Raw genomic sequence first — 26772 nt, forward strand, 5'->3', positions numbered from 1 at the left:
GCCAATAGCAGTAAAAGTGATATGACAATACACATCGCTATTTTTTATTATTCCTTCTACCTAGACTGAATATCTGTTAAGCAATGCCTTAAACCTAAAAAGAAAAGATAAAATGACAGAGGACCAAATTAATTTTCAACATCCATACCTGTTCTGAAACCAGTGTTATCCTGAACATATTCTAAGCTCTTAAGGAGCAGTTAGCAAAAACTAAGATGCTAGCTTTTATTTAATGGAAACCTCTAATACTTGCTTGTCTACATCAGTAGTATGATCTCGTTGTTTCACAATAATAACTCCATAATGAGAGATTTAACTGTTTTCTAATTCTAAAAATGGAGATTCTATACTCTCTGATTAACTAGAACACCTCTTCTGGATCCTTTCCTGTAACAGCACTCTCTGTATAGAGAGGTACCTCAATCAACCTACTTTTTTTCTTCTTTAGCATACATATGTTTATTGGCTTAGTAGGTTTCCTGGCTAATACTGTCCTACTGATCTTTTCAAAAGAAGAATCAAAGCAGGTTGCCATTCCTCCCCGTGCCCCACCCACCCCCCCGCATCTATTTTTTGAAAAAAGAATTCTCAAGATATTGTGCCCAGGTCATTGTCCAGAGGCAGGAGCTGGTGACAAAGGAGAAAATAGTGGCCAACACCTTGCACTAGATGCTGAAGAGATAGCATAATATGAAAGTACACAGACTCTTTAGCTAGAGACACCTGGGTTCAAGTTCCAGTCGTGCAACTCTAGTCATTCAACAGATAAATGCTGAGTTCCTGCTGTATCCCAGAGCCTCTCTATGCACAAGAGATCAAGTGGTGATAAGATCTCTATCCTTTAAAGTTTACAATATAGTGTGGGGAGAGAGTGAACAAACAAACAAACAAACAAATGAACAATAAAAATACAAGAGTGAATTATCAGAGCCTGTGCCCGACACTTAACCTTGCTGAGTCTTAGTTTCCTTTTCTGGAAAAACAGGGATCATAAAACACTTATCTCAAGGGTTGTTATGATGATCAAATGAGATTATGTATGTAAAATGCTTCATAAAGTGATGCTCATGCACTAAATTATCAGTTCTCTTCCCCTAACTCCATGCTGGGGTTCAGGGTGGGGAAAAAGAATCAAACTTTTTGGATCTGCAGTAGATAACTTCATGCTTAAGAGAGTCCACAGGACAAGTGTTCACTAAAGGAATGCCCTGTTTGCCCTTGGGCATTTAACTCTCTTCTACACTGTTCAAATGAGACCTGAAGACTCAGTAATGCAATTCGGCAGTATTATTAGCAAAATGACAAAGGTGATATTATTCATGTTAAGTGCCTTGCCACATTTTATTTAATTTCGTGATCTTTTCTGACACCTTAAAATGCACTGCTGTACTTTCATTACCATCTTTATCTCTACTAAAGTTTCAAATAACCAAATGTATTGTTGAAATCCTCTGTCTTCATGAATAGATTGTTCTGCTGTATTTTGAATATGGTAATGAGTTCCTTTCTCAAATGAAGTCATATTGGAAGGACAACCCTGAACCTGAGACCCTACCTTATAAATTCTAATTTTTAAATCATATCTTCCAAGTCATCTATTAACCTTAGAAGCAGGTGCCTTTTTTAAGGGCCCTGGTTTGGGTGCTGAAATATCCTTTGTGTCCTTATCTCCTGCAGCCCCTGAAACAGCAGTCCTTCCAGGAACAGGCTTGAATTCCTTCTTTTCGGCTGCCAGTCCAACTTTCTTACCATTTACCAGCTCTACTTTTTCTGAACATTCTTTGATCTGGAGAATGAGATCGAGATGAACATCATTAAGCCCAACTTAGAAACATAATCACTACATTATTACTTAATAAGTCATCTAAACCACAACTACATGAAAATTCAGAGAGAAAAGTTCCCTTTTCAATGAAGATAAATTATCTAGACTTTCTTACATTTTATTTCTACACAAATTGGAATTACAATGAACTTATAATAACCACATTTTTGATAAAAGATATTCATATTTAGAGAGGTAATTTTCTAGATAACAGAAATAACTTTAATCTTAACACATTGTTTTCACCTCCTCTACAGATTGCAGTGACTCAGCTTCATTTTTTGTGTGTGTTAAAATCTGAAAGGTATTTCTACTAGTATGATCATTGCAGTTTGGGATGAAATTTAAATCTTCAAAATCTATGTTGTCAAACTCTAGGTTTGAACCACTAGTGGTGATGAAATAAATTTCACGAGTTGGTATCATCAGTATTTTTGTCTTAATGAAATAGAACAGATGAAATTGAAACAAAATTGTAATTCAGAGACAGAACTGTTATCCAATTTCATTATAATCCATGACTAACCTACCTTATCAAGTTTGAGTTTGTCTACATCAACTAAGAATGGGTTTACTGCTTTCTCACCAACCACCTTCAAAGCAGTACCCAATGCTTCAAATGCAGCATCTCTGACTTCAGGAGCAGAATCATTGATGTGCTATAGTCCAAAAGTAAACAGAATGATCTTAAAACCAGGTATTTTAGTTATTACTGATTTTAATTCAGACTGATGATTACTGGATAAAGAATTTGCCTTTTACAATTCACTGAAACTAAGCATAGTTTTCCTTTTGCCAATTAACAGTTACTCTTTCACAAATTCTTTTTGGGTTAAGGAAACTTCTGATAATCCATTCAACATGTAAGTGCTTCCTTTTCCTCCTACCCTCTACCAAAAACACCTCACAATCAAATGATCTTCATATACTCTAAACTGTATGCCTGAGCTTGGCCAGATCCAGTTGAATACCAGTAAATGGGTCAAATAAGATTAGTGGAATCATAAGACTAATCTGTGCTTCAAAACTAGGAATACAACGGTACAAAAATTTGGATTCAGTTTCCAAAGCTACAGAGGGTCTGCTCCTCAAAAGACCATCATCTATAGTTCAATAGTTGAGTAGTCACTGTACATAATTAGTAGAGGAAAAAAATCTTTCCTAGATATAAAATAGTCCCCCAATTTCAAAGGGAGTCTATACCTTAAGTAGAGCAGCACAAAAGGGCTTTAGCAAGCTCTTTGGCAGGGTAGAGGCAGTGCAGTGGCGGAAGCTTCTTGCAATAAAAAGAGATGTCTGTTGCTTGATGGTTGGATTTTTGTTATCCATTACTGCTAAAACATCCTCACTGATGTTCTGTAGTGTGGTCTTTAAAAAGAAAATGTGGTCAATGAGCTTTTCTCAACTGTAAAGAACAATCAACATATTATATTGACAAAATACACTTTAGACAAAAGCACAAACTCATGCTGTCAACTTACAGTAAGGAAGATTGCATCAATCGCCTCCTGCAGGGCTTGTACTACTTGAGGCTTCTTCTCTTTGAATTTCTCCAAAATGGTTGGCACAACCTATGAAAATAAACAGCTAGAATATTATCTGTCAACAAAAAAGAATGAAATACTGATACATGCTACAACATGGATGAACCTTGAAAACATGATGCTAAGTGTAAGAAGTCAGTCACAAAAGACCACATGTGTATGATTCTATTTGAACAAAATGTCAATTCCATAGAGAGAGAAGGCAGATTAGTGGTTGCAGGGTCTGAGGGAGAGGAGAATGGGGAGTGACTGCTAATCGGTATAGGGTTTCTTTTTGGGGTGATGAAATGTTTAGGAATTAGACAGTGGCAATGGTTACACAACCTTGTGACTATACTAAAATCACTGAATTATACACTTACTTTAAGAGAGTAAATTTTATAGTATATAAGTTATATTTCAATAAAGCAATTATTAAAACAATGTTTGGCTCTACCAAACAAACAAAAAAACTGAACACCTAAGTTGGATAAAAAGTCATTTATTTTTTGAAAGGCACAAGAATCTTATGATAGAACAATGAAGGGTTTCCATTCTACACCACCATGGCAGTGATTCTCAACCTTTTTTCTGCATCAACATCTCATATGCAACCATAAACCCATTTCTTCAGTAACCTTCTCTTATCAGACAAAATGATTCTCAACTAGGTGGATTTACAGGTATAGTATGTAATTCTTCCTCCCCGCCCAAGATTCTAATATAACACACTGGACTAGGATGTCTCTTGTCCCTTCACTAAAGTAAAAAGAAACAGTACCATAAATTACAGCAATTTTATATCTTCTTATTCAAATATTCAGTTTAGAGCAGTAAAACTGGAATTTTTATAATTTTTATTTTGCCTTGTAAACTATCACTAATTCATTAAATATTTATTGAATGCCTAATACATCTATTGAGTGCCAGGCACTGTGCCAGTAGAGAAATCAAAGTTGTTTTTTAAGATCCAAAAGATATAGGCAAAGCTCAGTGGCATCTCTCCCAATTTTTTTTTTCAAGATTTCACAGAAATGATACAGATTGGAATGAGTATGGTTTCCATGAAGAAATATAAAAGACTTTTTAATACTAAGAGTTAGTTATGAACTTAAAAATCAAGATATTTTAATGACTATAAAGCTAAAGTTCACTTTTATATGTATTACCAAAAAGGTAGTTTATAAATAGCTAAAGAAAATGAAGCTAAACCACTAACACACTTGTTATCAGTTTTAAGGCGTGTGGGCAGGAATCCCTGAACTATAAAGCACTGGAGACATTCTTTAAGCTGCACAACAAAATGTCACAAAGCCAGAGTCAGAACTCAAACTGGAGGACCAGGCAATCATCCAGCTATAATTTAGTAAATTAAAATGTATTTTAAAAATTGTTTTCTAGCTTGAATAGTTCTTCCTAACACAAAAGTATAAAATATTCTATTATGTAACAGAAAATTGACCAAAAGCTAATTAATACACCAATTGCATACACATATTATGAAATATATTGATTGCTATAAAAATATTAATTATACTTTTACTCCAATTTATGATTTATACATCTAAGGCTTTTATAGACTCTTATCTTTATCTCCCTAGTTAACAAGCTAGTCATGACTTATTTTTATTTGGTACTGTCTTTTTTTCAGTTAAGTTTTCTGAAATTATTTTTAATACTATGAGTAAGCAAGCTCCAAATGCCATAACTAAGTGAGGTTAGGTATTAGCTTCACAATATAAAACTGACACATGACTGTGGGCTATTAGGAGACTCTCAAGTCAATCTAGGGAATCAAATGATCAAGTGGCTAGCAAGTTAAACCCTAAAGTTCAGCACAGTCAATTTTCAGGATGCTGAACCATTCTAAGTAATTCAGACCAGATTTAGAGGCCAACTGACAGATGCCACAGTTAAACATCTCAATTTATTAAAACTGTTATCAAACTTGGTTGCTTCCAAATTTATGCAAAGAAAATAGTATACTCAATGAATGTCTCCAGATTTTCTTAGAATCAATTAAACTGATATATCACCAACAGTGTAACTTATATAAAATGTCTCAAGTATATGAGTAAATTATTTTTTTAAATAAGAAAACACTATAAAATACATTTTCTATGTTAGTTTCACTTCTGGTTTTACACTGCCTTTCCTATTCTCATTTTTACTCTATCCTGTTTATCATAAGTTTTATTTCATTCTGCTATACTGTATATAATGTTGTAAGAACAAAGCAAGATATTAATAAGTAATAAGCAAATCAACTCAAGCATTTTAGGCCAAGTACCTGATTTTCTATATAAAGCTAATGAATTTAGTTATAACCGACATCTATTAAAATGTTGTGAGGAGTTATGCTCAATATTAATAAAATTTAGTGAGAAATTTACTTTTCCAATATTAAAGACCTATGCCAAAGAGCTGTTTTAAAGCATACAGCAATTGGCCTGACATTTCTGATGACACTGTTGATTTGTACTTAAAAAGGAGTGTTACTTACGTGTCCTGCATATTGTCCAAATTTCTTCCTTAGCCCAACAGCCAGGCCAGTAAGACATTTTGCTGCCAAAGCCACCAACATGACATTGGTGTCTTTTCCAACTACCTACAAAAAAGGAAAACGAGGAATGCAAAATAGTCACAGCCCTGTAGAAAAGCACTGAAAACATAATCTTAAAAGAACTCTGAAAGCTATTATGCTAATGGACAACCAATTATATTTCTCACAAAAAAGGAAAGATTCTTACTTAACAATATCAAATCTGGGAGATTCCCTTCAGTATGTTTTGTCTCCTATCTTAAAGTTCTACCAATAAAATATACATAAAACCACAACTTCAAATCACTAGCTCTCCATTAGTGGTAGTCTGGGCTGTCAGTGTTGCGCAACAGTGGAGGAGGTGACTCTGATAATGGCAGAGAAGCTGGAGGCCTGCTGACTTTGGGGCAGGGAAAGCCACGAGAGACTGTGTTTCTGGAAACCACAGGGCAGCAGCTCTAATATTTATGCCCAAAGAGCACCAGTAGAAACTGCTGTAGGTACCTTCAAGAAGTTCTTGGGGACTCTAAATTGTAAATGCTACTGCAATCACTCCTCTGAGGGAGCCCTGCAGCTGCCATTTTCGTTACCTAATAATCAAGTCTGCATTTAGAGTCTCTTGGCAGAGTGTCCTTCAGCACTGTTTATACTACCACCTTCCTACATCACATCCCGCAGAACCTAGTATTTATCAAACCTCACAGGTAATAGCTGTATCTGTATCAATTTAGCAAGACAGTAACTATGCCTGGGTTCCTTCCTGTTAAGATATTACTGCGGTATACTGCCCCAAGTCAGCTGGTGTTAAAAAGCTTTATTTTTAAGTGCTCCAAACCTTTGTTTTTCACTCTTTTCCTCGAAGAAGTAATGCTTCCATTTTACTTTGGTGTTTAACTGGTCCCTAAGATCTTATGATTCCTAAAATCTGGTAATCTCCAAGCAGAATGTTTCATTCTAGATTTCTTGAATTAAACAACTCCTAATGCACAGCATGCGAAGAAGTTCTAGCTGACACCTATGGGTACTCCCCTAAGGGCTGAAGAGTAAGGATTAACACTTATTAAAAACAGGTTAGATGACATAATTTTATAGGTGCTTTATAATCCTTATTTCATTTAATAGTCACCCAAATCCTAAAAAGTAGGTACTATTATCATCTCAATTTTGCAGATTCCAAAAATTAAAGCGATTAACTTGCTCAAGGTCACAGAGCTAGCAAATAGTAGTGTTGTGGTTCAAATTAAGACTGTTTTAACACCAAAGCTTTTGCTCTCTTTACTAAAGCATATTCTCCCTCTAAACTGCTGTTATGGCAAATTCATTTTCCTTATGAGAAGATGAGATCAGGGTCCTAATAAACATTCTGTTAACATTCTAATTAATTACTATAAATCTATGGAGAAAAAATTACATTTCCTTCTGTACTGAAATCACTATTGGCATTTGTAAATGTTTGGATTAGTTTTCCTTACACCCCTCAGGTATTATTTAGATGTTAAACTTTATATTTGCCATCTAAATGTACATTTTAGGTATGGTCAACAAAAATATAACCGACCCCAATCCAAGAAATCCTAGTTCAATGAACCTGGGGTGGGATCTGGACATCAGTATTTTAATATAGCTCAAAGGTGGTTATGTTACTTTACCCCAGGTAAAGGTCATCATTCAATCCCATTCTTAGAAGAACACCGCGCCTTGCCCACTATTAGAGCGGTAACCAGTGGGAGCTGAACCCTAGATACGATGATCCTAATATAAAGTTATGAAAAGGATCCTGTGAACCTATTATAGTTCAAGATAGTAAAGGATTTTATGAACTTATAGGTGAGTGATATACTAGGCACCTAGTACAATATCTGTCTATCAGCACTGTCACACTTCCTCGTTTAACTAAAAAAGTCATTTTCAACTGAGAAATGGGAGTGAAGAAGGTGGTAAAATGTTTATTTTTAAGAAAACTAGTATATATGGGGGAATTCCACTCTAGAGTTGAAAAACTCTGTGACTGTTCTAGACTGGGGTAGGGAAGCTAGCTCACAATGTTAATTTAATCTAAATAATGGGAAATAGTCTATAATTAAAGGTGCTGTCACTTCTCCCATAAATCTAGGCCTACAATGTGATTTAAAGTAATTATCAATTAGTATTTATCTTTACTTAGTGATATAAGCCACTAGTTAATAGTAATCAAAACAATCCTCTGACAGAGGGAGAAATCAATGAAACCCGTCATTACTGTGTTTAGAAAACTATAATGAATATAAGCAATAATTAAGGGAGGAAATGTAGAAAGACTAAGGTAAAAAAGGTTAATAACACATGTAAGTCTGGAGATTATATAACAAAACATCCTGGAAACCCACCTTACTCTAAAGATTAAAAATATGTATAAATTAATCAACATCTATAGGTAATTAGCAAAGTCAAAGAAACTACTTGGGGGGTAGAAGGGTGGAGGAAGTGAGAAGGCATCTTATAAATGACAGAACTATAACTTGTGAGAACAGGAAAGCCCACATAATAGGCTAAGCCAGGTGGCAACTTGAAAGAAGATAGTTTAATAAATGATGTCAAACAGTTCTTTACTACTTGCATTAAAGGAAAATGAGAAATGAGTGGGATTACTTGATATAGACACCAGAAAGGAGGGAAGATGGGTGGGTCTAGATCTTATCCCTTCAATCTCAATCTCTTCTATTTCCCCATTTTTAATATGTGTCTGCTAAGTCAACATAATATGTATATGAAGTTTATTTGTGTTTATGCCTAAGTAAAATCACATATAAAATAATTTTTTAAATGTCACGTTCAGGTTACTTTATACAACTGAGGTTAACTTTTCATTGTTTTAAATATTTTAGCCATAAAATTAAGTGTCTTCTTACTTGTTTGTGTAGCCTTTGATTGACTGCCTCCCCATTCCATCATGTGACGAGGGAAAGAAATTTCTCCTGCTACCCTAGATCTCACAGAAATCTATTTTTTTATTTTTTTTATATTTTTTTATTTTAAGGCAAGGCAACCCTTGGCTGACCTCACAGATTGCAAAGATCTTGTCAGCTTACAATTCCTTATTTTTAATTTTTTACGCCTACAGTACCTGCTCCTCCTAGGTGGTCTCCCATCCAAGTACTAACCAAGCCCAACCCTGCTTATTAGATTCCGAGATCAGACAGGATCAGGCTTGTTCAGGGTGGCATGGCCGTAGACCAGAAATCTATTATCTATGTCTACTCAAATATAAAGTCCATAATCCTCTCTGTAAAGAATACAGCGAGAGATTGTTTATGTTCACAATGCCAAAGGAAATCACAGACCAGTCTTTATTTGAAAACTAATATCCTAAGAAAATGCATGTAGGGAACATCAATTAATATTCTTTATTGTTAGGTAAGAAAAAAATAAAAGCTTTTATTTGAGGGACTGAGAATTCAGTGATGGAGCAATAAGATTCCTCATAAAAATTATATGATAGAATTTAGAGAATCTGAAAATCTCTTCAAGGCCACTAGAATCCCACTTCCCTCTCTTAGTGCCTTCTGTCCTTCCTCTTTCCTCCCAGGCTCCAGAATGGTGAAATCTTTCCCCTCAGGGCAACTCCCTTTTAATTAATCTTGCCTGGGTCTATGGCTCTTCAAAGATGGAAGACTGATGACTAAACAGATATTGATAAATCATGTCCCTGCCTCTAAATCCCACTGAGAAGAAAGCATAGGAAGGCTGACTGAGGAAATATGGACCATCTTCATTATTCATGGAGTTCATATCTGTGAATTCACCTACTTGTTAAAATTTATTTATTGCCCCCAAATCAATACTTGCAGCACTTTCCTGGTCATTCACAAACAAGCGCAGAGCTACAAAAAATCTGATTGCCTGCTGTGCACATTCCCAGCTGAGACTGAACAAAGCAGCACTCTGCCTTCTTATTTCAGTTCTTATACACTAAACAAGTACCTTTTTCATGGTCTATTTAGTGCCATGTTTGGTTTTGTTTTTTGCATTTTGGTAATTTTTGTTGGTGTCTTCACTGTTTAAAATGACCCCTAAGTGCAGTGCTGAAGTTCTATCCAGTGTTCTTAAACGCAAAAACGCTGTGAAGTACCTTACACAGAAATTATGTGTTAGATAAGTTTTGTTCAGCACGAGTTATAGTGCTGTTGGCTGTGAGTTCGATGTTAATGAATCAAAAATACATATCAAATAAGATGTCTTCAAACAGAACAAGGTTATATATTGTCTTATTTATGTCCAAAGGGTTGCACAACCCTAAACCTGTACTTCCCCTAGAAACAATGGTTCAGTATTTTCTAATTCAGCATTTGTGGTGACTACCACAAAACATAACTACCAGGAATAATGAGAATTACTGTGCTTACAAGTGTATATAATTAAAGATTAACCTCTTCCTCCCACTATGTAATCCTCTGTAATTTCAGGATGAGGGAGCAAACAAAATTTTCAACCTGTTATATTCAAAACGATATCTTCAGTTTGTTCTTAAGCTCTGTAACTATATCCGTAATGTATGATCTATACTTTCAGATTTTATGAAAAGCCACTATATACAAGAATATCCACCAGCAGCATCCGACTTGGTTAGACTTAAGCAACACCAAAGGAATATTTTCTAAAAATATTTCTTTTTCATTTACTATGTGCCTGCTTTACAACTGAGCGCGTCCCACATCCTTTGCTTTACATGCTGATACAATATAGTGTGGCATCATTTGCTATCTAACAAAAAAATTCTTCACATTTAATATCTGTCCCATTAAATGAAGCCCTCCAAACTAACCTAGGACAATCATCTTAAACAATCCTTTAAAGATGAATGCCTATAATTTAAAAATCATCAATAGTGTTCCTTAAATGGCAATGTAATTGTGATAAAAAAAGGATGACCAATAAAGAGAAATTGAATGGCCTGGACTGTTGCTGGGATACCAACGTTGAAACTCCTCATATTTACCTTCTTTAATGCTTTTACTAAATCCGCATAATCGCCTGCTTCTAATTTGGGGTTTTTCACTAGTACTTCCACAGCCTCCAGGGCTTCTTTTCTCTCTTGCCATTTTTTTGCCTCCTGCAAAACACAATTTGAGTCACTTGTAACAAGAACAGAAAATAAGTGAGTAAAATAAGTTTATTTCTTGCATGCTACCAATTAAAAGATAAATAATTTTTGTTTTTGGAAGCTTTTCCTAAAGCTGGTTAAAAAACAAAATTGCAAAACTGTGCAGCCAATCAGAATGTTTTGCTCATGTATATAAAATTTTATTCGTATGTAAAAAGTATTTTCATGACATTTCATAACTCTAAAGTTCTATAATAAGTAAACAATGAGATGCCAGAAATTTTTTCCTTCTCATTTTCTTGGCAAATATTAGTAAGCAGATATTAAACAGAAAACATTGACAAAAAGCATTTCCAGCATATCTGAGAGTGGCACAACTACAGAAGAAAACAATTTCCATATTGACCATACTGAAAAGATCAGAAAAGAACAATCACATAACCAACAATCAAAACTGTTCTAATTTTGAAGATTAGTTTTCCATATAGGGGGTAAAATGCTAATCATTTTGTTTACGGCCATAAAGTAGAATACGCTCTACTAGAGATCAAGCAATCATTCAATAATTTGAATATGTACTATTTGAAAGAACTGGGGATACAAAGAAGATGACCAACTAGTTACAGTTCAATTCCATTTATCAAATATTTATTTGTTAATAAGAAGTTTATAGGATATTCGAAAGCTGATAAGAGAACTAGGAAGATTTTCAATAAACAGCTACCAGGTCATGACCACTAGGAAAGAAGAAGTACAAGCTGCTTTGGTAATACAGCAAGAGGATTTAACCTAGTTAAGGCTGACAGGTAGGATCTCCCCTAAAAAGTGATACTTAAAGTGAGATGTGGAAGATAAAAAAGTATTACTTGGTGAATGAGGGGGGCGAGGGGAAGAATGTTATAGGCAGAAAGAACAGTAACGTTAAGCCCCAGAGTTTAAGGGAAAAAAAGTGTGGCACATCTGATACTGAGAGAAATTTGGTATGACTGGAGTGTGGAGAGTGAAAGCAAGTAGAGATGTGGCTGCAAGGTAAGCATAGCTTCAAAGGTGCCATAGATGGCCTCAAGGGCCACAGATTTCAGACATCATCTTAAAACTTACGGAAGCCATGGAAGCCATTGAAGGGTTTTCGTAAGGCAATGTAATGAGAAGATTTGTATTTTTGAAAATGGCATCTCTAATTACATTAAAATATGACAGGAAGGAGAAGGAGGCAAGAGCACAGACAGTCTTTTTGTAAAAAGACTACTGTAGCACGTAAGGCAAGCGATAACAGTGAGTGAGACGACACTGTTTCTCAACTGGGGATAATTTTGTCTCTGGGGGTACATTTAGCAATGTCTAGAGACATTTTTGATTATCATGACTTAGGGGAATGGTATTACTGATATCTGGTGGGTAAAGGCCAGAGATGCTGCTAAACATCCTACAATGCACAGGACACAGCCCCCCAAAACAAAGAACTTTCTGGGAAAAAATGTCAACAGTGCCAAGGTCAAGAAACCATGGGGTAAAGCAGTAGCAGCGAGATGGAGAAAAGGAAAGAATCTGAGACATATTTAAAGGTAAAACCAGAAAGACAATGAGGAAAAAGGAGAAGTCAAGAATAATGTTCAAGTTTTTGGTAAGGAGTGTAAAAAGAAGTGCAAAATTAGGTATGTATACAAAGTAGTATGAGAACAAAGAAGCAGCAGCAACTAATTGACTCTATGAGGGAAGATACGAAATGGAAGGTGTACACCAGGAAAGAGCTCAGCTAACATTCTCTAATCACACTCTAGTAATTATTTAAAATGAAACAAATGAAAGAAGTTTACTATTACTTACAATTTTGTCATAAAAGTCTTTGGGAAGTTTGGAAAGAATTTCTACTGCTTCCAAAAGCTCATAAGCATCTATCTGAGGCACTTCGTCACCATCATCACCACCTTCCAAGAGAAAAACAAACCTTAAAAACGGATGGTTTTACTTATCAGTTGCCAGACCTTTCATACCCCTGATAAAATCTTGATACAGAAGAGACCAGCGTTATTAGTGCCATATACAATTTACGTTTTATTAAATGGCGGTGCTTCAAAATGTGTCTAGTGAACATAGGTTCTTATGGTAGGGCCCAATCTTGCTAATTTTTATAGAAACCAGTGTTTAAAATTGGCTTACCTCCCTCAGCATCTCCACCAGCAGACTGTTGCTGTTCCAATTTCGCTTCTAGTTCTTGCTGGGAACGTAGAAACCGAGTTGGTTTAGGAGCACCTGTTGGCAGTTTGACCCATTCTTCTTCTAGTTCTTTCAACTGCAAATATAAAATATTTTAAAAACATATCTACATCTCCACCATTTGAAAACATGTTTAACATTCATATTTACTATTATATCAGAACTTGATTTCTTGTGATGCTAAAAAGGTAAACGAGAAAAATAAATATTAATTGTATACATCTGGTAGCACAGGTCAACTGACTTCTATTTACTACATTAAAGATATATAACTAAGCATATAGAAAAAAGAATAAAATCTATTTTTTAGGACACTCTCATTAGCTCATGAATTCAGATATATTAATATTAAAGTCTCTAAAACCAACTGCAATTAAAAAAAAACAAAAAACATCAACATACTGGAATCACCGAATGCATGGTATTTAACTTTAGAGGACAAAGTAACAGCAGAGACAGTTGGCTATGCTGAGAAAATCAAGTGATTTCAAAATGCAGAATTAAATATAATTATTTGTAAGGACAGACTTTCAACAATAATGACAGGAAGGAAATAGCTTCATATTAACCTTATGCAAAGACAACCAAAACTTTTGCACCTCACCTGGACAGAGTTTATATTTTGTAAGGGGGGTCTCAGAGCATCCCGAATCCATCTGTAAATCTCCACAGCAATTAGTTTGGCTTCATCTCGAACAGCCTTCTCTCGAGACTCAAAGAGTTTTGGCAACACTTTGATAATTGGCTTAAGCAAGATGATTTTGGAACCAAATTCACTATAGGTAAAAAATTGAAAAAAAAAAAAAATTGTCAACATGCAACATTCTTGGGTGACTGTTTGTTTTTATTCACTCACAGTTCATACCTATAAATATATTTATTAAATTTATTGGGGTGATACTGGTTAATAAAATTACATAAGGTTTCAAGTGTACAATTCAATACTACATCATATGCATACTGCACTGTGTGTTTACCACCCAAAGTTAAATTTCCTTCCATCACCATATTTTACTCCCTTTACACTTATCTGCTCCCCCCCGCCCCTTTCTCTCTGGTAAGCATTTAATTGTTGTCTGTGTCTATGAGTTTTTGTTTGTCTTGTTCGTTTGTTGCTTTCAGTTTTATATCCCACATATAAGTGAAATCATATGGTTCTCAACTTTTTCTGTCTGATTTATTGCACTTAGTATGATAGGTTAAGTTTTAAGGCAGAAAAAAAAGGAACTCATAACCACATCTTTGTTTAGATGTCATTCTTCTAAGAATATCATTTATTACCTAGGGTCCAAAACAATACTACCATTTTAAAACTAACTTTCAAGGTAACCAGATTAGGAATAATTCAAGTCTACAGAGGACAAACACTGTAATATCTTAAATATTTATGTACATATATATAAAAACTTAAAAATATAAACAAGTCAGTTTATAAATATTTAGATGAGAGAAATCTGCTTTTAATTGTCTAAGGTGATTCACATGCAACTCGAAAGATCACTAATCCTGGCAGTATGTTCCATTCTTGACTTTGAAGTTATTGCACTGTAACTCCAAGCAGCTTAAATCTCACTGCTTCCATGGGGAAAACAGTTGCATTCTGACTTCTTTTAAAAGTAACACATTTAACCTCATATCTGTCACATAATATATTTTTAAGTTCCCAACTGGCCAATTTTAGCTTTCTGATTCATTGTTAACATTTCTAAATAACAAATTCTGGAGCAAGAGGGATTTAGTTATGAAAGAACACTGAAATATTTATGTGTACAAATTTATCTCACATATATAAATGCAAGAAAATTTTTCAGTAATACCTACTGACATACTCAATAGGCTAAAGAAGGAGACTGTGAAAATACCCTCCCTAGAAAGTAATATTTAATAAGACACTTGGTTGTGTAAATAGTTTAACTATAGATATCTTAACATGAAACTAAACTAGATGACCTCTAAGACTGGCTTTAAAATCTCTTTTATTTTAATAGAAAAAAATATTTTAATTTGGCACAGCTGACTTTTAAGAATAAAGAGAAGTAAGAATTATAGTGATGATAAACCATTCTTTTAAGGATAGTCATCATGGTTCCTTAAGAACTTAACATTTGGGATTCTCTTAATTTTCCTTTACATTACTGTTTCATCTGTTTTTTATTTGTTTGTTTGTTTCACTATCCTAGCCTGCGTCTGAAAGGAAACAAAACAAAACAAAAAAAGATGGATCAGGTCTACATGAAAAACTGACACCTTAACAAAAGCTAATCTTGATACTAAACATATTACTACAGAAAAAAATGAAAGGGTTCTAGAAGCCTGCTTTAGGGGCCACAGAACATTTTTGGTCTCTTGAAGCTAAAACATAGAGAGCTTGAGAAAGCTCTGGAACCTATGACAGAACAGTTTGGCCTCAAGGTTCTTTAAAGTCCCAGAGAGCTATCTAGTTCTACTACAGATTGTAAGATACTTTAGGACAAATAAAGAATCATACAGGAATAGGACTAAATAACAACATGTAGAATTAACTCATTTTTTTTCTACCCTTATTCTCCCAGTCATCTTAAAATGAAGTAAACAGAGTTTACAGCATTCTAGATTAGAAACTACTAATTTAAAGGTAGATTATAGTATATTTATTAGAAATCTACTGATACAAGTAGTTTTGATAACCAAGTAAATTCACATAATTTCTAAGATGATAGAATAAGCATACTATTTACTATTCAAAAACATACATGTCTACTATTCTAAAATAGGCTGGAAACGAGGAAAGATTTATCAAACAAGAACCTAAGTGAAAGCCGAATTTCATAAAAGAACATTATGAACCAAGCAAAAGACAATGTAGAAGTTTAAGGCTTATAAATTGAGGATGGTTTAACAAAATATAAGAATTTTGATACTTTCACGTTAAGATAAACACCAAAGGAAGCATCTTCTCCAAGATGTAGGTCATATACAAAATCACAAGAGAGTTGAGTTGGGATGATCTTCACTCCCGAATATGTCACACACATTTAGGGTTTCACTAGAGCTGCTTTCTAAAGCATCTCATGTAGCTAATGCTGGGGACAAGAGATCAGATTAGAAGGACTGCCAAATTAGAACAAACTAGTGGTTTGTCTAATTCAGATTTCCTTAGCAATTACAACCACTTATTCCTGAAAGAGATCCCATTCATGGAAAACTTCACAGCCAAACAACAAGAAATTCTAGGGCTGAAAATAACTTATTACATAAAAATTATTTTCTATTTGCTGTTGCCGTATTTCTGTTTAATGACATACTGCATTTGCTTCTACTTTACTAAAAAGGCACCAAAACAAAGGTTTGCTTTTTGCCAAGTGTCTTTAGCCAACATTTCAAAGTATATAAATTTATGCTTGAGGATAGCAAGAGAAAGAACTGCTTAAATACCCTGAGGAGTGCTTTTCCACAAAAAGGCCAATTTATAATCTGAGAACAGGTCAGAAATATCCCGTTCATCTTCATTACAAAGGGATTTTAGATAAAACAACGATGCAACACACTTGAAGGCAAAAATTACTGAATACAAAGTGCCACACTTGAGGAATGACTTTACCTTTTCCAGGTCACTTTCTTGGTTGGTATAGCATGCCAGGTCAAGTCCAGCAGTTTTCATTTCTGTTTAAACCAGGAACCCAAGCTTAACTGAGATATTCCAGTTAATAAAACTAAAGCAGAAAGTCTTACCTTAAGGCTTTCCTCAGTGTCTCTATACAGGCCACTATGATCTTGGGGTTCTTATTGTCCAGGCCTTTTAGAAGCTCTTCTTGCACAGCCTCTCCTTTTTCAATCTCTATGTACATCAGACAAATCTCAATGCCTAGCTCCTTGGCTTTGGCTTTGGGTTGGTTGAACACTTTACTTACAACACCTGACACTACTTCTCCTGTGGTTCTGTAATATAGATTACAAACAACCACCACATACAAAAAAACACACTTTAGTTAAAAGAGCTGGAAAAAGATTCATGGAAGGCAGTAGGGGGAGGGGAGGAACACACGTACTTTTTTAAATGCTTAATATAAACAAGTCTCTAATTATTAAATTTATGTTCAAGAACATTAAACTTATGCAAACCATAAATGTTTAAGACACATCAAACCACACAATAACATAGAACCATAGATTGTTATAAATGTAGAAAATTCAAATAAGAAAGCAAAAATCTCTTAAAATCCCACTACCCAGAAAAAACTACTTTTAACTTTTTGGTATCCATCTTTCCAGATCTGTCTATATGCATACACACACATGCATGCACATGTGTGATATATTTTACAAAAATAAGATTATGGAATTCTTGCTTTTTTGAAAAATTTTTTTTAAGAGTCATTTTAAATACCCCTTGAGAACTGCTTTTAAGAAAGAATGGATATGCACCTTTAGTAACAAAAAGCTGTTCCCAACTCCTTGGCAAGACTTTATGGTAACTTTATTACTTTGAGTCTCTTCTAAATTAAATAAAACCTGTATATTGGAAATTAGAGGAATTGAGTGGGTTGGAATTACATGCAGCATTTGTCAAAAAAGGTTCTGGTGTCAGAAGAGAAATGGAATTTTTTTTTTTTAGGCAAGGCAATCTTTGGTTGCTCTCACAGATTGCAAGGATCTTGTCAGTTTACAATCTCTTATTTTTTTATTATTTTTTACGCCTATAGCACCTGGTCTTCCTAGGTGGTCTCCCATCCAAGTACTAACCAGGCCCGACCCTGCTTAGCTTCCGAGATCAGACGGAATTAGGCTTGTTCAGGGTAGCATGGTTGTAGACAAAAATGAAATTTAAAAAGCAATGATTTCACTAATGGCAAGAAAAAACTGGTGGTGCTGGTTAACAAAACTGTCAAATTATGATTGTCTTTATTGCTATAGTCTTTGAAGTACGCCAAATATATATTTCTTGTGCGATTAAGATGGGTCCCTATCTGTGTGTGTAGGGCTCCTTTCAATGACATAAAGACTAGAGTTATAAAAATCAGGTTTATGAAGTATGAGAGAGCAGTGACTAGAAACATCTATCACGCATAGCTCAAGTCAAATAGGCTGAGAGTCATGGAGGTTGTTTAGTTAGCATTATCTCTACTAAGAGGTAAAAATGCCTAATGACCATAGGGAGAAAGACGTGATTCTAAGATCTCCTAGCTGGGAACCCTTGCAGAAAAAGATTTTTATCATGCTCAAATATTTTCAGTGAAATTTTGGTATTTCCTTTGCTCTCAGTATCCTCTAAAAGTTACTTAAGATTGTCCTTCTTAGTCCAGAGCCATTTCCATACTAAAAGCTCAAAAGGAAAAATACCTTAAAGTAAAAACTCAAGATGATTTCGAATTTGCTTTTCTCTAGAGGTCTCATGTACCATTTAGATTTCTGAGAACAGATAAAGACTGAATGAAAAAAACAAGTATCAAGGAAAGTATCAAGTATGAAAGTAAGAAAATTAATATATTCTAAATGTTCTAATAACTAAGGACAGTGATCCATAAACACACAGGGGTTTTTACCAGAATAGTTGGAAAGAGACTACTTACTTTCCTGCTACATGGGCATTTTCGACATAAACAAGTGCAGCTTCTAATCCTTTCAATTGAACCACTGCATTGGAATCAGTTACAAATTTTTTGATCAATCCTAAAAATTTGGACCATTCTGGGCTCTTTTCATCCTTTATTTTCTGGAAGATCTTTAAGGCCTCTTCATACCCATTTAATCTTGCTTTCCACAGCTAAAACAGTTTTGAAAAAAAAAAGATATTATCATTTACTGTTAATTAGCAGGGAGGTAAAAATAACTACCCTATACCAGGTAATTTAAACGAAGGATCCCATGACTGGAAACAAGAAAGAACTTGAGAAATTCAGACAGTTTTCAAAAAGATTTTTAATAAACTTTTCCTTAAGTGTTTAATATGTATTATATTCTGCCAAGACCATCTAAAATTCATAACAGGCCATTATAAATGTATCTTGCTTTATACTCAAGTATTAGTTATTATTTCTTTATAATATGGAATTAAAAACGTGACAGTTCAAACATGGGAAATCACCCTGCTGAAAACACCTAATCTCCAAAGTATGTCGTTTTTCAGTTGTACTGTGCAATCATTAGGCAACTTTATACTATACTACACAGTATAACTGCTGATAAAACAAGTCAATGATACTGAAATTTGAGTTCCAGAAAAAGTCTCACCTTGTGTTCACATTTCTGATCAACAGGCAGTTTTATCCACTCACTGTCATCTCCCATTGTGCTTCGTTTCTCCGTAGAATTAAGAGTAATTCCTGGTCAGATAAAAAATTGATACCTATTAACTCTAGCATCAAATAGTCTCTTAAGACGAAATGACTTTTCTGAGATTATTCTATCATGCATGTAACAATAAGATTAAAAGGCCTATTTTTTGTTTATATGCCTATTTAATTGCATTAACAGAACATTTAAAAAGGAAAAAAAGTCAATCAAAAAATCTAAACAAACCTAGAAAAGATATTTTAAAAAAAAAGATGCTCATATATTTTCCCAAATGGGCACTTCTTAGATATATGACAATGCTAAGATAAAACTGAAGAGCTGAGCTACGTGGCCTTTTAAAAGGGCAAGAGAAGAGTGTCAAAGAAAGTCATACCTTCAACTGTTTACCTAAAATTCCTTATAGAAAATAATCAATAGGGAAAAATTTCAATGTTACCCAGCTCGCTACCTAATTCTGGTAAATATGACCTTAGTCAATAAGTTTATATAAACTAGTAAAAACTTAAATCCCTGAACTATTCCTTACAAACTTTATATTTAAACCATTTTCTAGTTAGTGAAGTTTACAGTCAACATTCTTTAATAACTTTGTACTATTCATTTAGATAACATTTTTTCTGATTATAAAAGTAATGTATGTTAACTGCAGAAAATCTGGAAAGTACAGAAAATACATAAGTAGTAAAGTATTAAAATACAATTTCACCACCAATCAGTAACCATGATGAACACAGATGTACCCACTTGAGTCCTTCCAGATTTTTTCAATGTACATACAGTACATAAATTATGTTAAAAAAAAAAAAAAGAGAGAGGGATAATTATCTTACAATCTTTTTCTTATATGGTCAAAATTTTTTCCCATATTTGAGAACATGATGATTAAACAGGTGCAGAGCACACCATTTTATCATCAATCCTACCTATGGATATTTAAATTGTTTCTACTTTTTCAATATTATGAACAACACAGAAGAAATTCTGCTTATTTATCCATCCCGAATCCTAGTCTGACATAAAATATATCTTCAATACAGATTTGTTTAATGAATATGTACCCTGATAGTGTCTACTATGAATCAGGCACTGTGCAAAGTACTTTTTAAACATGTTGATTCACTATGTACTAACAACAACTACATGAAAGATATTCTCCCCACTTTATTTCACAAATATTAAATAACTTGCCAAAAACAACAAAACTGGTAGGCAGTGAGATCAAACTAAGATTCAAAGCCTATGCCTTTTCCTTTACAAGTTGTTTCCTACCATCAAAATGCAGGAAATATTCCAGGTAAAGTTAAATACTCAAAGACTGATTTATAAAACTTTATTAAAGTAAGTGGAACTTGCATTAAGACTTCTCTCCAAAATCTCCAGGACCCTGTGAAACAACAGCAGCATATTTTATAGTAGGAGTCAAACTTTAATAAAGAATCTATAGGAACACTAATACAGAAATGGCATGAGATGAAACAGAACAGTTTAGAAAACAGTATGGCATTATTTAAGATGCACATAGCCTACTCTAGCAACTCCATTCCTAGATATATACCCTAGATATTGATGCCAATGGCACCAGAAGATCTATACAAGAATATTTATAGGACTGCTGTTCAAAAAGTCAAAAATTGGAAACACTTCACAAGTTCATCAAAAAGAGAATGAATAGATAGTGGTATATTCACTCAGTGCAATTCATACAGCAACAAAAATGAATGAACTAGGTAGTGCTTCTCAAACTCTATAGTGAAGGACCAGCCTTTAAAAAATTTTTTTTTCAAATAATTGTACACTGATGTTTGTAAAATACAAAAAAAAATTCTTAGATCTGTATGTTTCTAAAGTTCCTCAAGTAAACGCAAAACAGTCCAGTCACCATATAAAACAATTTCGTAGTTCCTCAAAAAGTAAAACAGAATTATCATAAGGCTATGCAATTCTACTCCTAGATATATACTCAAAAGAACTGAAAACAGGTACTTCAACAAGTATATATACATGCATGTACTATTCACAATAGCCATAGAAAAACCAGTCCACATGTCCATCAAATGGATAGAATAAACAAACTGTAGTATGTACATACAATGGACTATTAACCAGCCATAAAAGAGAGTGAAATATATACATGCTACAACATGAATGAACTTCACTTTCACTTTGCTAAGTGAAAGAAGCAAAACACAAAAGGTCCCATATTGTATGATTCAATTATATGAAATATCCAAAATAGATCAATCTATAGAAACAGAATGCAGACTGGTTGCCAGGGGTTGGGGCAAGCAGGAAACTGGGTAGAAACTGCTTAATGGGTAAGGAGTTTTACTGTGGAGTGATGGAAATGTTTTGGAACTAGCTAGATGTAGTAGTTGTACAATACTGTGTATGTACAAAACGCCATTTGAACTGTTCACTTTAAAATGGTTAAGTTTTATGTTACGTGGATTTCACTTCAATATATTTTTTTAAGTTCCAACATGATTCTAATGTGCAACCTGGGCTGAAAACCTCTAACGTTACTTCCTTGGCACAAGTTTGAGCCGCAAAAGCAATCTTTCCCATCTGTTTTTCAAAGAAAAACACTCAATGAAAGCTTTTAAAACATTTTCCAACCAAGAGAATGTGAGCAATAATAATTGATTGTCGGTAGTCTATGAATTTACTATAATACTTTTCTTTTTTGAAAAGTATTACAGATTTGTTCCTTTTGGAAAAATGAAGAAACAGGTTATCCAATCTAACTGCCTCATATAAAATTTAGACGCCATTGTGTTATACTTTCTAAAATGACTTCTACTACTTAATAGTCTGCGTTTTTAAAAGTTGGTATTTATGATCTTCCTATCAAAGGGAAAGGCTTGCTTCATACCAAACCTCCCCAGCCACTGAAATAATGAATACAGTGTTTTTTTAAGCATGTGACATTGAGGAGTCTTGCTCTTTGTATTTGTCTTTTTCTAGGATTGATAATACTAAGAAAAAAAGCGCTTCTTCACTAACTTTTTTCTTAATAATTATTTTAATTATAAAATTAATTTTAGAATTTAATTTTTTACACATACAAGAAAACATACATAGGGTATATGAATTATGAAGCATACAATAAAATTGACCTACCACCCAATCTGAAAATTAGAACACTACCAATATTATTACTGTACTTGTGTATTTCCTTCCTACCCCATCTTTCTTTCCATAGAAGCATGTTCCTGAAGTTTGTTTAGTTCTATGCCACATACAGTCACATATCTCTAAATATCATAATTAACTACGCTTGTTTGTGAACTTTAGAAAAATGCATCATACTTTTTGTAATCTTCCATAACTTCATTCAAAATTTCATTTGCAAAATTTATTAAAGTAACCACTATTTGAAAGCTAAACTTTGCCTCTATCTGTAAATTTTAACCATTATCACAAAGGAAAGTAAAAGCCTTGGAAACATTCAGAACATATTCAGGAAGTAATGGAGGGGAAGCTCAGAGAACGTATAAAACGGAATACATGTAGAATAAAACAACAATTTCATGAAAAGTCACACAAGTTAAAGGCCTCAAAAATCTCTTCAGAGAAATATAGTACTATTTTCAATATACACAGCAAATTAAAACTAAACTAACATTCATAATAGCCAGAGTGGTAACAGGCCAAATGTCCATCCACTGATAAATAAAATGTGGGAAATCTATACAATGGAATATTATTCAGTAATAAAAAGAAATGAAGTATTATAAAGAACTACTAAAATTCAACAACAAAACCCCATTAAAAAATGGGCAAAGGACTTGAATAGACATATTTGAAAGAAGATATACAAATGGCCAATAATCAACATTACTAATGATTAAAGAAATGCAACTCAAAACTACAATTAAATACCACCTGACATCCATTAGGATGCTACTATAAAAAAAATAAAAGACAAAAAACAGTATTGACAAGGATATGGAGAAACTGGAACCCTTGTACACTATTGGTGGGAATGTGAAACAGTACAGCTGCTGTGGAAAACAGTATGGCAGTGGCTCAAAAATTTCAAAATAGAATTACCATATGATCCAGGTATTCTACTTCTATGTATATTCTCAAAGTAATTGAAAGCAAGGTCTTAAAGAGATATTTGTACACCCATGGTTATAGTATTATTTACAATAGCTAAATGTGGAAGCAACCCAAATGTTCATCAAAAGATGAATGGATAAGCAAAAAGCTGTTTACACACCTTAAAAAGGAAAGAAATTCTAACATATGCTAAAACCTGGATGAACCTTTAGGACATTGTGCTAAGTGAAATAAGCTAGTCACAAAGAGAAAAATACTGTACAATTCCACTTACATGAGGTACTTCAAGTAGTCAAAATCATACAGACAGAAAGAATGGTTATTGCCAGCAGAGAGATGGAGAAGGGGAATAGTGGGTTATTGTTTTACACTTAAAAATGATTAAGATGGTAAATTTTTTGTTGTGTTTGTTTTACCACAATAAAAAAAAAATGAGGTACAGATACATGGTACAACATGGATGAACCTTGAAAATATTATGTGAATGAAAGAAGCCAGTCACAAAGGACCACATATTGTATGATTCCATTTATATGAAATGTCCAGAACAGGCAAATCTATAGAGATAGAAAGTAGATCCGTGGTTCCACAGGGCTAGGATTTTTGAGGATATATTAGAAGGTTTATGGCTAAGGAATGTGGGGTTTCTTTTTGAAATAATAAAAACATTCTAAAATTCATTGTGATGATGGTTGCACAACTCTACGAATATACGAAAAGCCACTGAATTGTACATTTTAAATGAGTGAAGAATATGTGAATTATTTATCTCATTAAAACTGTTTAAATCCAAACTAACAAAGTTTACTAACGAAATTCATTAGGAGATAAGAATTAGTTGTTAAAGCTAACAATCATTTTACATGTGCACAGTTTGGCTGTCAAAGTTAGAGTTCTAATAGAAGGATCTAGCATTAAGGAATTATTCCATTCCAATTTTAACTAAAGTATTCATTCACTGAATTTCCACATGGGTAAATCATGATATGTTCACAGGAGTACAAGTAAAACATGTAAACAAATAATCATAATACAAAATATATTGTATGTAGAAAGTGACATTAGCCAGGGACAAATAAGGGTTATGACGGTTCAAAGACAGGATAAACTACCAGTGAGTAAGGGATGGTCAGTGAAAATCTCATAGAAAAGATGGCAACTGAACTCAGTGGGTTTTTTCAACATAACAAAACAAAACGAAATAAAACAAACAAAAAAACAACAGGAGACATTCTACCCTAAGACAACAAGAAAGGCGAAGTCTTGGATTTAGGAGAGTGCTGAGCATGTTTAGGGAACAATGAATGGCTCCACTTATTGGGGTATAAGACCAGAAAGGTAGACCAGAGTCAGATCATGAAGAATCTCAAATATTAAGCTAAACAGCAGAGGATGCAAATTAACTGAAGCAGGGCAAGGATGTGATCCTATCTACTTCAGAAAATCTATGTAGAATGAATTGGAAGAGAAAGTAGAGAGTCTTTATAGAAAATTATTGCAGTATTCCAGGACAAAAATAAATAGGAGCCAGAATTAGGGGTCTTGACAGTAGGAATGGAAAGGGTGGGCAGAGGAGATGGAAAGGAGTTACACTAATGAAGTAGAATCAATGGGCCTTAGCAACTGAAGGATGTGAAAGGAAGAAGAATCTAGTAGCAGACTCCAGGCAGGGTGATGGGGGAACAGGGGTACCAATCACAGAAAAATATGTCAGAAAGTTTAGGTTGTTTGGGGGAAGTGAAGAAGGGTTGAGGTGAAGAATATTATGTTTGGTTTTAGACTTCAAGTGGTTAGAATTATGGCGCCAGGGATAAACAGAGGGTTCTGGATTTTATAAACATGGACACAGGAAACCAAGTTTTCAATACATAGCAAGGTTTGATGCTTTAAGAGAATAAAATTGCCAACAAAGAGAGGCATTAATAAAATTAATTTGAATAACTGTATATATGATACTTGCTATGGTTCATTCGATCCAGTCCATATTACAAATATTTGGAAATTTGAAATTACTCAGAGCTCTGATTTTACCCTAGCCTGAAACACAGGCAAAGGTAAAGAGGCCAGCTATAAAATAAATATCTGTTCCACAGAAATATTATAATCTTACACCACTGATGTATCCAAAATGCCTTCCAAAGAGCTCAAATACCAGACAGCCTACATTACTGCTGAAAAAGGTTTAAATGTAATTGTTCATTTTTAGACTAGAAATGTTTTCCAAGATCATACATAGAGGCAGAACTCAGAATTTCAAACTGATTTTTCAGTTTGGTATTCAATTAAATAACAAATTACCTATTAACAGGTATTATGTACTATCATAACATATAGACCCAAGCAATCTATGCATTTTCTCATTCATTAAGCAGCTAAATGTAAGGTACCAAAGAGATCAATTCATGAGTAATGTCAGAGCTAGACCTAGAACTTATGTCTCCTATTTCTCAGTCCTCTACCCTTCCCCACCATCCCAGGGTCCAAGTGTGGTGGCCTTTTATTTTAAATTCCTGTACCTCGATAGTGTATGAGAATAATTATACAGTTACTAAACAGACTGTTTTAGCTTTCTACTTGGGAAGAAATTATGGCAGTGAAACTATTTTATGGCTAATTTACAAGCCTTGGACCTACAAAAGCTCTTCACTATCACCATACAAGAGATCTGGATCTGATTACCATTCCTAGACTCTCACTTCTGGCTAAGAAAATGCTACTGCAGAAGCATAGAATGAATCTAAGGGAAGTTTGAGGAAAATTTTTGTCCACTCAAAAAGCAACCCTTTTGAATGACCAATGAGGTGTGATGACAGACTCACTCCAAAAAAGAAAATTATTCTAAAACAAGGATAAAACTGAATACACATACATGCCCAGAAATCTTTACTCAAATCATGTCTTAGGAGAACAACTAGATTAAAGAAGCATAACAATTATGTAACTGGCATACAAAATTTAAGATTTTATTAGTTGGCCATGTCAGACAAAATCTCTAAGTAGCCAATAACAAAATGGCAAGCCTTTCCTTTTAAAAAACTTCACTGCTTCTGGGTAATTCCCATTAATAAGGATCTAGCTGGAGTATACTGCAGTATGAGGGGGCCAGAAATCTGAACTGCTTCTCTAGCAGGTTATCTCAACAAACTTGGATGTGCTTGCTGTCCTAATCCTGGGATGGTGGCCTCCCAATAAATTCCTTCAAAGAGGAAGGATAAAGAGCTGTCTCTTTCACATCATGCTGCATATC

The 26772-nt window shown here is 34.1% G+C and overlaps 1 protein-coding gene and 2 pseudogenes across 2 annotated transcripts in view; all 3 read right to left on the minus strand.

The window, feature by feature from the left end:
• Positions 1-26772, minus strand: part of CKAP5 (cytoskeleton associated protein 5) — an 87554-nt gene that overhangs the window by 41181 nt on the left and 19601 nt on the right. For both annotated transcript variants that reach the window (XM_006908096.3, XM_025044071.1), the window contains exons 2-13: positions 19398-19489; positions 18737-18930; positions 16899-17105; positions 13792-13963; positions 13131-13263; positions 12798-12898; positions 10866-10979; positions 5852-5956; positions 3307-3396; positions 3029-3193; positions 2356-2484; positions 1604-1786 (exon numbers count right to left, since the gene is read on the minus strand). In XM_006908096.3, coding sequence (XP_006908158.1) covers positions 1604-1786; positions 2356-2484; positions 3029-3193; positions 3307-3396; positions 5852-5956; positions 10866-10979; positions 12798-12898; positions 13131-13263; positions 13792-13963; positions 16899-17105; positions 18737-18930; positions 19398-19454 — 1650 coding nt within the window. In that variant the 5' untranslated portion in view covers positions 19455-19489. The remainder of the gene's footprint in view (positions 1-1603; positions 1787-2355; positions 2485-3028; positions 3194-3306; positions 3397-5851; positions 5957-10865; positions 10980-12797; positions 12899-13130; positions 13264-13791; positions 13964-16898; positions 17106-18736; positions 18931-19397; positions 19490-26772) is intronic.
• On the minus strand, positions 8982-9103 carry LOC112476655 (annotated as a pseudogene).
• Positions 17861-17979, minus strand: LOC112476639 (annotated as a pseudogene).

The sequence above is a fragment of the Pteropus alecto genome, unplaced genomic scaffold (genome assembly GCF_000325575.1).
Source record: "Pteropus alecto unplaced genomic scaffold, ASM32557v1 scaffold71, whole genome shotgun sequence".
Classification (NCBI taxonomy): domain Eukaryota; kingdom Metazoa; phylum Chordata; class Mammalia; order Chiroptera; family Pteropodidae; genus Pteropus; species Pteropus alecto.